The 14,122-nt window shown below is 52.1% G+C and overlaps 4 protein-coding genes across 4 annotated transcripts; 3 read left to right on the plus strand and 1 right to left on the minus strand.

Moving 5' to 3' along the window:
• Positions 1–1,837: 1,837 nt before the first annotated feature.
• On the plus strand, positions 1,838–3,056 carry P152DRAFT_185084 (uncharacterized protein). Its single transcript, XM_033674205.1, has one exon. The coding sequence runs from the start codon at positions 2,109–2,111 to the stop codon at positions 2,778–2,780; it is 672 nt and encodes a 223-aa protein (XP_033537051.1). The 5' UTR covers positions 1,838–2,108; the 3' UTR covers positions 2,781–3,056.
• Positions 3,057–4,949: 1,893 nt separating this feature from the next.
• Positions 4,950–8,051, plus strand: P152DRAFT_374273 (uncharacterized protein; the record flags this gene model as incomplete). The annotated part of the gene is made up of 2 exons (XM_033675579.1): positions 4,950–7,314; positions 7,360–8,051. Coding segments are annotated over 2 exons (3,057 nt in total), but the record flags the coding sequence as incomplete, so codon positions are not given.
• Positions 8,052–10,747: 2,696 nt separating this feature from the next.
• P152DRAFT_455127 (uncharacterized protein) lies at positions 10,748–13,150 on the plus strand. Its single transcript, XM_033678735.1, has 2 exons — positions 10,748–11,215; positions 11,264–13,150. Exons 1-2 carry the CDS (start codon positions 10,851–10,853, stop codon positions 12,708–12,710), a joined length of 1,812 nt encoding a protein of 603 aa, XP_033537053.1. The 5' UTR covers positions 10,748–10,850; the 3' UTR covers positions 12,711–13,150.
• Positions 12,531–13,681, minus strand: P152DRAFT_410212 (uncharacterized protein). Its single transcript, XM_033676951.1, has 2 exons — positions 13,557–13,681; positions 12,531–13,505 (listed from the first exon to the last, which is right to left on the minus strand). Exons 1-2 carry the CDS (start codon positions 13,626–13,628, stop codon positions 12,996–12,998), a joined length of 582 nt encoding a protein of 193 aa, XP_033537054.1. The 5' UTR covers positions 13,629–13,681; the 3' UTR covers positions 12,531–12,995.
• Between the last annotated feature and the right edge of the window lie 441 nt (positions 13,682–14,122).

Genomic DNA, 14,122 nt, shown 5'->3' on the forward strand with positions numbered 1-14,122 from the left:
GACATGTCTCGCAGCTTGCAATGACATGAATACCAACAGCCCCAACCATTCACAAGGTTGTGGATCTTGGTCGACTGCACATCCTGATTGGCACCGCAATATTAGGCTGATTCCTCACTTCGGATCGCCACTGTGAACTCAGCTCAGAGGTTCATACCACGGCATTTGGAGAAACACACCAACTGGATTTGAAGACAGCCCAACCAATCCTCGTGCATCGGTTGTCTCGGTCTGCCAAAGCTACCGAAGACACTTCTGGGAGCGGATCATGGGCATGGTGCGACGGAAATGAGCATCATTGGGTGCTTATGCAGGTCGACTATACAATGAGAAGCTGTATGCAGTATATGACAGACGCAGATCTGATCCATGAGGGTCCAAATCTGCGGTTTAAATACTATTCACACTACTTTTTTCCAAAGCCTTCGCCGGCAAATTGACACAATTGGACAGTTCGAATGAGAATAACATACCGATATGACTATCAAGAATTCAGGATATTTCCGCCAGCCACAACCGCGGAGCTTTATTGGATCACCAGAATAAACCAGCCTTGTCCTGGGACCGTCTGCATGACTGACGCCCATTGAGCACTGTGAGAGCTGAAGCCCATCACCACGAGACGATCATCCTACCTGCATCCGTCACAGATCTCCGAGACTGCCGGTCTGTCGGATCGGCCTGTTAAAAAATTAGAGTGACCATGCTGGTGAGAGCGTCCGAGCGCTGAGAGATCGGGATTGCAGCAGCTGGCTGGCTTCGTCACGATCCGTCTGTGCATCCTGATGGTACTTCCGTCCGGCCCGGAAGTTTGCTTCGGCAGCTTCGCCACGATAGAAGTATAATGGTTCGTAAACACGTCTCACATTCGACAAAGTCTACAAATATGCTCCAGTTATTTCCATGTCTTTAAAGTCTAATACCATTAGAGGTACCTCATGCACGAAATATTACGCTCAATCTTGAAGAGCCCCATCCTCCTTCTGCCAAGCCGCCTCAAAACGCCTCTTTCAACAACACAGCTGAAAGCCGGCAACGTTGATCCGCGATTACTGCAAAGAACGCCCCCTACTCCCCACCATTTGCCGAGTCTGAATTACATAGTGGAGATTGACATTTCTTCGTAGGCGATGTAGTGTTTCAATGCTCTTTGTGGATAGTAGGGGGGAATTTCGCGACTCACTTCCGTTCGGACCCACCAGTGACCAGATACTCAGTCCCGTCTCGCATAAACCACCACCCTCGGGTATAGATTCGAAGGCGGACAAGGCACACGCGACCTTGCCGGGTTGGCTCTATGGTCATCTACTTTCAAAGTGGGTTGGAACGTGGGAGGCGCCGTGCCGTGACAGCTGAGGCCTTGGATCCGTGCCGTCTCGTGGTTTCAAGGTTCGTTTGCAGGCGGAATCTCTCCCTCGCGTGAGACCCAACACGGCCCTTAGCTAGGTACGCAATCGAGGATTCATCGTCATCTAGACGAGGATGAGGAGTCGAATCAGCCGGGCAAGGTTGGTCAGATGCGTCACCGTCTATTGGGGCTGCAACGGACGACAGGTTCACGTACATGTAAGATCGGGGTGAAATTTATGGCATCCTTCACGTCTTTATATACTGTGGACCCCCTTCCCCTCTCCAGGGCGTCTCGTATTGCGCTGCGTTCTATAAGCGCTTGCCTGCTTGCAGTCCCCGCGATCGACCAAATCCTGTCAGTAGCTGATATACTCTTGTACCTGTCTCTGGCAGATCGGTTTGATTGAATCCCGCAATATACCAGACCCTAGCTGGTTGACACGGCTTATCGCAAACAAACTCGCCTCTTTCTTCGAGTACATCAATTGGAATCCTATGGCAATATCGACAGTATAAAGCTACTCGGCATTCCGGTATTGCTACGCACAACGCCCCCTCCAGTCATTCGTTTTTCTCTCCTCTCCAATTGGCACATCCCACATCAGGCCCTGTCCTACTTTTCAGCTCATCGATGCCTTGTGATCGGTGCTCTACTTTTTCTCGTACTCGTCAGTATCACAGCCGCTGCCGTCTTGAGGCTGCGGCATCGTGCAAGAGGAAGAACCTATCATCCGAGGTTCGACCTCCGGGCCGTCAACATGCCCGATAATCAGCCTGGCACTCCGTACATGCTCGAAGCGAAGGTGCCCAATCAGCTCGGTCCGCAGACTGAAAAAGGGACGTCGGGCTCGGAACCCATGGGATCGGGACAGCCGATCGCATTTACAAGGCCCCCCGAGCCCCTCCCAGGTCCCGAAAACCATCCCTTCTTCGCCGACGTCGCCGGGCCGCTGTCGCCGTCGGCCGAGACGAATCCCACGTTGCCCTCTCCCGTCACCCCTCTGGAGAATGCTGCTGCGCAAAACGACACCACCATGTCGGATGATGGTCCACCGTCATTGTCGAATGTACCGCCCCCTTCTTTTCCCACCATCAGACCTCTTTCCCCTGCCGCTCTCGCTCCTACTGCCACCCCGACGCACGCCACTGGGCGGGATGATGACGACGGAACCGCAGATCGACCAACCGATGCGCCGGCTAAGACTTCAACGCCCTTGAAGACGAGCGCGTACTCGTATCGCTATCGACTGCCTCACGGAGGCACCGACACGGAGCCGGGTACCACGAGCAAAGAAGTGCACATCCAGGGGTTCCTGTGGCATGGTCGCTCGTGGAGGAGGAACATGTGGTTTGCCGAAGTGGCCGCGGCGGATGGCATGGTGGAAGGGACTGAGCGGAGCCCGTCTTCGGAACGGGAGATATCGGCATGATGCGTGCTTTCGGCCGGTTCCTAGCATTGGGTGTTCCCTAGGAGGATATGGTATCAGATTGGATGACTTGGGGGTTTTCAATAGGAGTTTGGTCTGGCTGGATAGCCTGGCACGTTTGTCCGGATCGCGGTTCTGGGGAACGCATTGGGGATATATGACCGCCTATTCATGGTCACGATTGAAATATAACTGGGCGGAGCCATCGTAGTTTTTCAGCCCTTGCGTTGGCGAAATGTTCGATTCGATGAACAGAAGTTGCATCTCGATTCCACACCATCAATGACACAATGTGATTCAACGGCCTTGGAACTCACCATATCCGATTGACGTGAAAGCTTTCGCGAAGCCCTCGATCCCCAACCTCACGCACCCATGGACGCTCATGTGCCATGCGAACCCAGTTTCTCGGCATCGAGCGGGGTGAAGGCGGAAAACTGCAGACATCAACAGATGAGGTATCTAATCAACGCACCCATCGCGAGGCATCGACGCTCTGGGGAATTTCATAGGCTCGACGGCTCTGGGTTTTGCTGGTCCATTGCAAGGCTTGTCCCAGTCGGTCGTGATAACAAGCAGCGCCGAGGATGAGACGGGATATTTGCCTTAACTCAAGTCTCAACTCTCAAGCTAGTAGCTGCTGTGTTCCCTCAGGGTCTATATCTTGTACTATATCCTACTCGTGTGACACGGGACACCACAAAATGGTAATATACACTATCTTGGTCTTCCAACTTCCAAGACACCATACGATGGGCTAGGGCAGGGTCTCCGGACGGACTCCTCCTTCTGGAAGCAAGCTTTAGATGAGAATGCCGAGGAAGGCTTAGTGGTACTCTGATGACCACCTGCCACCTGGCACCCGGAATATCTCGATGCTCGTCTCGTCGGATGATAGGCTGATCTATAGTTTCCGGAGATCCCGACTATTTGTCTCCCCGGCTCCCTAGCATTACACAAATCATAATACTGCAGACCTATGTCGCGGTCTCGGAGATTTCTAATGCGCCAGGAAAGGACCCGTCTGCTAGTTGGCTTCATTTCCGATTATGCAGTGCGTTGAGACTTGGAAAATAGTAGGAAAGGGTATCGGACTGCGTTCGCATCACACGTTCGAGCATTGACGTCACTTGTAAATCTGGTAGCCACCAATCCAAAGTCCAAACCAACACCACATTCCCCAGCCCAATGATAGGAATTAGAATCTTCCAATTGAACCGATAATAATATCTTCTGCAAAGGAGTCACATTCCGATGTACCAGATCCCCGTGGATCGACTCCTCGTGATCGAGATTGAACGGATAATTGATCCATGCAAGTTATGGAACAGAATTGGGCATCCAAGCCGCGAGCCAATGGGCATCCAAGCCGCGAGCCAAGGGCCAAGACCGCCGAACAGCTACAAGCCGCGATAAAGGTGGGGAGACAACTCAGACAAGGCGAACCCGAGAACTCTTGTCTCTGCTCGTGAGAGTCTTGACGGAGCGGCGTGTGTCTTGACTCCCTCTGTAGTCTGCACAAGAAAAAAAAGGCTTGGATACTTCTATCTCCATTCTCAAAGGCTCCAACGGTCTTTCCAAATACTTCCTCACCTCATCATTCGTTCGCCACTTGACCTTTCCTATCCAGTCTTCTCTCCAGAGGGTTCTACTAGATGATCTCTGCATACTACAAAACCTCCTCACTCGTACAGACTATGCTCTTTCGCTTCTCTCCAACCGACCACACCTTCACGCTGGTCGCAATCCCTCATTCGCTTTTTGACTAAGCCCTAATCTCGAGACCGAACAATTCTCTCTGGCTGAGAGCCCTCCGAACTTCTATGCGGCGCGATTGACTCGCTTCTGTAGGCAATTGACGGCCGCGACTGTCCGCGACCAATTTCTACATGAGGTACGAATCGACTTCGATACGGATCCCAACAATCTCGAACGGCTGGCTTCGGACTGCCACCGTCGGTCCTCGTCGACCTCCCTAGAGCCAGTCAAGGCCTCGTCGATACTATCGTTGCCTACACGGAGGAGACTCCAGTCTTGAATAGTAGTCGTTGCTCCATCTTCGACCATACCGATATTATTTCACCTGCGAATTTGGGTTGGCATCCTGCTCAATTATTATACCCTCGACATTAGACTTTTACCTTCGTTGCTAGCGGAGATACTCCCATAATTATGGCGTGGGATCATCTATCTATAAACCGACCGCATCTGGTCTACATCATCCTCGGTGGCTTCACCAGCTTGTTCATGCTGTGCTCGTCCCTCATCAAAGAGCGCCTGTACATCGGCGAAGCCACTGTAGCCACCATCTGTGGCATAATCTTCGGTCCCCATGCCGCGAACCTGATCGACCCCATGACATGGGGGAACACCGATCAAATCACCCTCGAATTCTCACGCATTGTCTTGGTTGTGCAATGCTTCGCGATTGGCGTCGAATTGCCGCGATCGTACATGGAGAAGCATTGGCGGTCGGTCACGTTGTTGCTCGTCCCGGTCATGACTTTTGGGTGGCTAATCACCTCTTTATTCATTTGGTGGATGTTCCATGAGCAGATGAACTGGCTGGACAGTCTTATCGTTGCGGCATGCGTGACGGCCACCGATCCCGTTTTGGCATCCTCCGTTGTTGGAAAGGGCAAATTCGCAAAGCGTATCCCGAAGCACTTGCGAGACCTCCTCTCCGCGGAATCAGGCTGCAATGACGGAATGGCCTTTCCGTTCATTTACATCGGCCTATATATTATTCGATATCGACCGGACGCGAACAAGGTCGCTTTCCATTGGTTCTGCTTCACCGTTCTGTACGAGTGCGTCTTCGGTGCTATCTATGGCGTTTTAATCGGCTATATTGCTCGTCGGGCCATTCGGTACGCGCACGAGAGGGACTTCATCGACAGGGAGAGCTTCCTTGTGTTCTACTTCGTGCTGGCCTTGTTCTGTGCTGGCTCCGGCAGTATCCTTGGCGTGGACGACCTACTGGTAGGCTTCGCAGCAGGCGTCGGGTTTAGTAATGACGGGTGGTTTCTCGAGAAAACGGAGGAGTCGCACGTTTCGAACGTCATCGATTTACTGATCAATTTGGCGTTCTTCGTCTACTTCGGCACCATCATTCCATGGGAGCAGTTCAACACCGACATTCTCGGCATCCACCCGTGGCAGCTGATAGTGCTTGGGCTCCTCGTCCTATTCTTCCGTCGGATTCCAATCATGCTGGCTCTGAAGCCAGTTATACCGGATCTCAAGACATGGCGTGAGGCTCTGTTCGCCGGTCACTTTGGTCCTATTGGAGTTGGCGCGATTTTCATCTGCATCCTTGCACGCGCGGAGTTGGAGACGGAGGGCACGACACCGCTCGCTGAGCTCCCACCTAAAGACTTCGAGCACATGAATGTCATTGAGATGATTTGGCCGATAACCGCGTTCTTGGTCATCACGTCAATCATTGTGCATGGTTCCTCGATTGCTGTTTTCACGCTTGGAAAGCGAATCAATACCCTCACTCTCACATTGTCATATACTCAAGATCCTGCGGAAGGTCCCGGTTGGATGGAACGGTTACCCCGGATCCAGTCCAGGTCAAAGAGTCAAGCTTCGACGCGCCGTGCGGAAAGCGTTGACTCTGCCCTGGAGGAAAAGGTTGAGCTCACTCCTGGCGGCCTGGCCGTCCCAAAGAATTTCCTACGCCGACAAAAGGAAGAAGATGCACCATCGCGATCATCCAGTGCTCGACCGTTCCGCAGACGAAAGAGAGATTCGTCTGGATATGGTCTTGGAGGGCCCATCTCTCAAAGTGCAATCGAGCCGCTATCTATGCGGCAGAGCGAGTCAGATATCACTGGTGTTGTTTCTCCTACGGAGTCTGGCAGACAAATTTCCGCGACATCGCCTGAAGACGATTCCTTGGTCACGGAGACGGACGGCGCTCCTCTGAAAATCACCTTATCGAGCTTACCACCCCAAGTTAGTGAAATCTATCACGAGGGAGACCACTTCGTCTTCGAGGACCGTGGTGGAAATGTACTAGCTGTGACGCAAACTCGGGGCGAAAACGATGACGAACGAATTAAAAACGCGCAGGAAGACTTATTATCGCAGTTTGAGTCGCGAGGAGACGAGGAATCTAGGGGGCGCCCGCGCACTCCGAAATCCAGAAGAGCTTCCGCTATACCTGAAGCAAAGAAGGAGGAGGTCTCCGATCAGATCGAACCTGTATCAGCCCCGGACCATCACCTTTGGAACTGGCACGAGATACGACGCCGCGTGGGTCAAATCAGACACCATGATGGTGGAGAGCTCGAAGACCCAGCTAAAGGAAAAGGGCAAAAACGAGGACCGGCCTTGGCGTATCAATTTGGCAATACCATCATCGTCGAGGACGAACATGGCGAAGTCATCAAGAAATTCGATATTCCCGTGCAGAAGAAATCCGATCGACCTGTTCTTGAGCGCCGAGCAACCATCATGGACGCAAGCAGCGCATGGACTAAAGATGCAGTTCACAAGATGGGTGGTATGTTCGGTGCTCAACGGCTAGGTCATCAGACCGAACCTGTCGCAGAGGGTGGTGACGTGGAAAAAGGCGAGGCCGGTCCTTCAACTGCAGGCCCCTCGGGTCCCGCAAAGAAACCCCATGACGCTGACGCCGACGACGATCGACTACGGTTCCGCGTCGCCGCCGGTGGCCGTAAAATGTCGACTGCTGAGTTCATTGAGTCGTTCCGTCAATTAGAACCCAAAGCTCGCATGCTTGCTGTCAACAACTCGGACGCACCGGAGCATGTGAAACAAGAAATCAAAGCCGATGCCATGGCGCAGCAAGTTCAAAAGGCGCGCGGCGCCCCGGCCGTCAACATCGAGGAGACATCCTCCGGCTCCGTCTCGCCCTCTCGCCGTGCGCAAGATCCTGCTCGTCCATCCTCAACCCGGTCGAATTCACCGCGCAACGCCCCCCCACGATCGTCGGAATATACTCGTCTCGAGCCCATCCAGTCCCGTTCTTCTCACACGGACGACGAAGGCAGTCACGAGGTTCCCACGCATCCCCTTGCTGCTGACCTCGCCCGTTTTAATTTCGGCAACCACGGCGGCCAGGAAACGCCAGCCAACCGACGCAGACGGCTCGTCGCCCGTGTCGTCCACACGCCTTCGGACCAAGCCGAGCAAGCGCCCGACGACAACGAAGGCGAAACCACCGCCGAACGGAAGCGAAGAGAGGGCGCGTTAGGCATCACGGGCGGTGACGAGAACAGTGAGAGCAGCGACGACGAAGAAGAAGGAGAAGGGCCGGGAATGCGACGGGTGCCCGACGCCCAGACGCAACGGCAAGCGGTGACGTTCGCCGAACCGAGGCGGCCCACAGCGAGCGACGACGGGGGCGGGGAGGATGGGGAAGCGCAGGGCAGTGGAGAGACGAGGCGCCGACGTCTGCGATGGGCCGCGGGGAAGTAAGTGAGTGGCGGTCGTTTCGACCGTCCGGGATTGCGAACAGCTATATATCTTTCCTTTTTGCATGGAGTTTAGCAGCGGTTCTATCGTTCAGCGTAGTATCGCGATTGTGTGCGAGGAAAAGAGAGGCGGCACTTGATGATTGGTGATCATTGCTGCGGTGGAAAGGGGCATTACTAGACTAACTAAACTTCATGTAGCTAATCAACGCATTCATTGATACCCAGTCCAACCTGTCATATACACATCACGTCTCCCACGATGAGAATATCGCCAATGTAGCAGCGGACAGTCTATTTATCCGTAGTTCGCCCGGAAACACCACTGAAAGCAGCTACAGCCCACAGGATATTGCTCCTCACTCCTAGTCCATCCATTTACTGATCATCGGGGTCGATAGATTCCAAAGTTGTCAAACTCCTTAAGTGAATCGGCACTAATAGCTGTTAATGACTGGCGTCTCCACTGTCCCTGACTAAGACGCACCTAATGCCTTGTCGCGGACTTACTAAAGGAACAGGATTCGACCGGTGTTGAAGCGTGGCCGACTCTTGCGGTCGACCTCTTTGAAGTCCCGTCGAGGATGGACGAAGTTTTTGAAAGACTGCCATATATACTTCAAAGTGTTTCTGAGATGGGAAGACATGGCGATGGGGAAGGTTAGGGACAACCTTTATTGACTGAACTAACTGAGTGAACTGATTGAGTTTTCCACTGCGAAAGGCTCCGTATTCTGTCTGGAAACTACGTGAACATTCTGAACTCTATAGACAGAATGCTCTGTTTTATAGACGGACTGACACAGCACAACTAAAAAAGACATAACGACATTCTGTTGCGGAGAAAAGTACGATCAGGCTTCCAATACAGCTTCCTCGGTGACCCATAAGGCGTATCGTGGCTGATTCCCATCACGCCCTTCCCTTGACTGTGGCTTCAACCGGGTTACCAATCCAGCTGAACGAACCGAGTTCGAGTCACCGAGACAGAGCAATATTTTGATGCCATTGGCGGCGTCGGCATCGCATATTTCGCGGGATTAGTTATCACCGTAGTTAAGTCCCGTCAGCACCGACAGTCCGAGGTACGGGAAAGAAAAGTGACTAGAGACAATTACAGAGCGACGATCTGAATGCTCGACTCAAGACATGTGTTCTTCTTGCCGCCACCAACATTGTGCAAGAAAACAACTGCTGACTGATGGAAACATCACAAGACTCTATTGCGTCAGACTGCGACTGAAACGAGGGAATTCTGGGCGTCGAGTTCTACGAGCGGCAGAGTTCGGCTAACAAATGTTTGCGATGCGACTGGCAATACCATATAAAGCACCCGATGAAAAACAAACGGCTGCCGAGTCTCCATGCACTCCAACACCATTCGGGGGGCATGGAAGGACGGCGCAGGAGGGTCACCCATTGAAATTTGTCAGTACGCTCGAGAAATGGTATTTTAGTCAGTAAATACTGGTAACTAGTTAGTTATAAGACTGGACTACACCTATGTGGCGTCGCAGGGTTCAATCCTTGCATCCTGACTGTAAATTGCAATGGACAGTACGAAGTAAGGTAGGTCATGATCGATAGTCTTATCGATAGCCCACCACCAATACTCGATCCCTAATAGTATCCGGCAGTGGTCGGTTTCGAAGAATCGGTGAGCTCCTTGCGAGATGTGGCTTCGTGATGATGGGGTGACCTGACATTCGGATTTGAAATATATATGTAACGCCAGTACCTCCAGCTACGCACTGGAATTCTGGAAAGCCCTGCAGAAAATCAGTTCGTATCTCAGAACCTTACCCACTCGTATGCTAGAATCATAATTAGTAGATCCTGTAAGGTAACGGGCTCTAGTGGCATGGCCAGCAATGTGTGCCGTCTTTCTGATACTTATACCTTCCACATTTCTCCGGCGATAGCGATTTGTCTTCACCAGGGGATGATGGCGGTCCATTGGACACCAGTATCGCGGATTTCGTATGCAACATCTATACTGTCCTATACCAGTCAATTATCCGCTACTCGATCAAATTATTAAATTCTCCAAATCCTCTTCTTTTGATTTTCTCTTGTAGCCCCGAATTCGAGAGGTACATAGGCACATGGGAAGGTGCTGGTATTCACTGGGCAGTGGTGTAATTCCTGAGCTGCGCTGCTCACTTCTCAGTGGTCTCGGACGGGAACGTATGTCCTGATATACATGTAAATTATTTAACGGCTCATTGTAAATTCAGGAGTACCTACATGTAGGAGGCCGTCAGATTTGATGTTAAGAGATATTGGGATGGATATTCCTTGTCTCGGTTTAGTTGGTCTGGCCAGACCGCCAGCTGAGGTCAGTGTTGGCTTGGACCCACTGAGCCCTGCCAGGGTTTCTCACACCCTGAGGGTCAACCTTCAACGTCCTGCGTAAATAATACATACATATGCCATGACTATCTGGTTTCATACCGAGAAATTGCATTTCAATCACTTCTAGAACAGACCTGCCTTCAAGTTTGCCACCTGGGCCATCATCCGAACGATCCTATGCGCCCTGGAGATCCTCAGCAATGTGAATCACCCTCTGCGCCCGGTTCCTTTAATCCGAGCAAACCGAACTGAACATCAGGACAACCTCATCATGGCGGCCTTCAAATTTACAGCCAACCCTATCCAGATCGCGAGCTATGTTGGAGGTGTCGCACTCTTCAGTATCTCCTTCCTCGTCTTCCTCAACTCGAGCATATCGTTCGTGATCACCGACCGGATTGGATTGAAGGATGGCGTCGGAGATGCGGTTGGCACACTGGGATTTGCAGATGAACTTGTCGCATTGGTCGCTTGTCCTATCTGGGGTGTTCTCAGCGATCGTATCGGCGTGAGGTTGGTGGCGGTAATCGGATATTTGATTGTCGGCCTCAGTTTGATGCTGCTGGTTCAAGCGACGAACATCTATCCACAGCTCTTGCTGGCACGGTTGTTCTTCAGCATTGGAGGTGCTGCAACGTACGAAACCACAATCGGAGTCAACGACATAGGCTAATTTTACCTCAGCGCAACGATGGTCACCGCAATTCTACCCGCCATGACTTATGAGAAACCCAATGATGGACGTACACAAGATACCTTCCCGTCAAATATGCGGTCACACCGTCATAGTGTAGCACCGTCGGTCTCTTCCGAACTCACCATTACCCCCGCTCGATACCGTACACAATCACCGTTGTTCGAAGAATCCTCGAATTCAAAGAATTCTCCAGCCGCTGCTGCATCCCAGCTGGCTGGAGTGGTGGGGATGTTCACCGGGCTAGGAGCGCTGATTGCGCTGCTGATATTCCTTCCTCTACCTGCGACGTTCCAGAACCGAGGAGACGCCCCCAGTGATGCTGTTGCGAAAAGCTTCTACGTTGTCGGAACCATTTCCTTTGTGGTTGCGGCCTTCTGTTTCCTAGGACTGCGAGATCTCCCTGGCGAGGACGGAAAAGGCTGGCACCATGTTGGATCTTATCTCCACCAATTCAAGTCAAACCCCGACGTTGGATATGAGGAGTTAACACCGGACCTCCCACCTTATCACCGACTTCTCTACAGAGCGTTCGTGCTCGGCTTCAAAGACGTTAACATCGGACTCGGATACCTCGGCGGATTCGTTGCGAGGGCGTCATCCGTTGCAATATCCCTCTTCATTCCTGTCTTCGTCAATGCCTATTTCATCTCGTCTGGATTGTGCTCCGGTGACTCAGGGTCGGACATCAGGCATCAGTGCAACCGAGCCTACAAAGTAGCTGCAGCACTTTCTGGCGCCAGTCAACTTGTCGCGCTTCTCTGCGCGCCAGTGTATGGATATCTCTCCAGCAAGTACGTTCGTTTCAATGAACCTCTCCTGTTGGCGGCTATCTCGGGAATCGCGGGGTACCTGTCGTTCGGCCTTGTCAGGAACCCCGATTACAATGGCGAGGATGGAAGCGTGGGCGTCTTCTTTATTGTTGCGCTATTGGGAATCTCGCAGATTGGAGCAATCGTGTGCAGTCTTGGGCTCCTTGCACGCGGTATCCAAACTTCAGAGCCTCAAGTTAGGAAGACAGCAAATGGCGAAGCCGGCGACGGTCATTCTGTGGGAGGATCGGACAGTATGAGCAGCACACGAGTCGTGTCGCCATCTATCACTTCTAATGGGCTGAGGAATCCATTAGATGAGACCGGTTTGGAAACAACAGACGGCACCATAGAAACGCAACCACTTCTTTCAAACCCCCCTCCCGAAACATCCACAAGCGAAGATAGGAGGCAACTCAAAGGATCAATAGCAGGGATCTATTCTCTGGCTGGCGGCGCAGGCATTCTTCTACTCACCAAGGTCGGTGGTGTGCTGTTCGATAAGTGGGATAGAGGAGCGCCATTCTTCTTGATGGCGATCTTCAATGGCATTTTGTTCTGCCTTACCACGGGCTACGCCTTCATGGAGTTTGTCCGGCCAATGGCGCAGCGAAATATGGATTGAGGAGCAACGGAAGAAGGGTCCATTCGGCGCAAAAAACGAGTTTTCCACTTCCTCGGATTACCAGCATCAGCCAAAACAACATGGCGACAGGGAGACGGTGGAGTTGAAGGTTTATGATGATACGAGTTCATGTTTTTGCTTCTTCTGTAGCGTAAGATACCCCGTGTACTGTATACCACGGCATCCTCAACAATATACCACTTGGGTCTCATGATTCCGTTGCCATGTCTCCAATGCAATGAGCCAGCTTCGCAAAACGCCCGTATGCAAGATCAAAGCTCCTTCCTATCGCTTCCCTTTCTTCTTCTTCTTCCCACCACCACCGGTCCCGCCTCCGCCTGCTTTTGTATCCTTCTTCTCTGGCTGTGCCTGGGCAGCGGTCCCGGAGCGCTTCGCTGAAGGTTCCCCTCCAACATCTTCTATCCCAACATCGCCGCCGTCTGCTGCATCCTTCGTGGCCTCCCCTTCCTCTTCAACTGGCAAAGCTGCCATATGCCGACCCAGTCTGCCGGCAGCGGCGATCAGCCTCCCTACTTCGGGAGCTTTATTAGTCGTATATTTGAGGGATACTCCGGCGTCCGGGCTGTATGTTTTCAGGGTGAAGGAGGCTGTTGTCTGGGGTTCGGAGATGGTAGGTTTGGTGGGGTTCGGATCATTGGAACTTGAAACGGCCTCAGCTGCAGTCCCTTCGCTGGCACCATTTCCTTTGCTTTCAAGTCGTTCTAGTCGCCGAGCATGCTTCTTTAATCGCGACTTCGAAGGACGGATCACGGAGTACTTGGAGGCGACGTGGGTCTAGGGACGATGGGGTTAGTTATGGAGTTGCCCAGGAGCGGGTCCACGTACGGATGTCGGGTAGGCTTGGATTAGGAGCGCGGATTGCTCAAGCCATTCTTGGCTTGTTGAGAAGGTAGGCATATTTTCGTTATGGTATCCAAACGTCAGAGGCGTTGGTGCATGTTCGACTTCCTGGTTGACGGTTGTATCGTTAATATTTGGGGCTCGTGGGAGTGGCACGGGTAAACTTACCTTGGCCAGGCAGGTCCTGAATCAGCAAGTTTTGCCGAATATATCCCATGTCTTAGTAAGTCATAGGTCGAGGGTCCTGGTCGAAGATGGGAGGCCCGCCTCTATTGATCTCTCTTTGTGCCAAGGCATACATATGTAGGCTACTAAAAGAATTAGTGTCAATTTAAAGGCCCTTTTCAGCCAGTCATAGCTGTTTACATTATTAAAATAATGTACTAAATCACTAAAGTATTTTATTATCCAATAATTCAAAGTAATCAAAGCGATTCCCAAATTCACCCTCCTGGCCCTATCTTAGTAAGACGTACCTCTAGCCTCTAGGGCCCCCAAGATCCCGATGCGCATTAGCCACTCACTCTGTCACTCATGATTTGTATGACAAT

Source organism: Eremomyces bilateralis, assembly GCF_010015585.1.
Source record: "Eremomyces bilateralis CBS 781.70 unplaced genomic scaffold P152scaffold_3, whole genome shotgun sequence".
Classification (NCBI taxonomy): Eukaryota; Fungi; Ascomycota; class Dothideomycetes; order Eremomycetales; family Eremomycetaceae; genus Eremomyces; species Eremomyces bilateralis.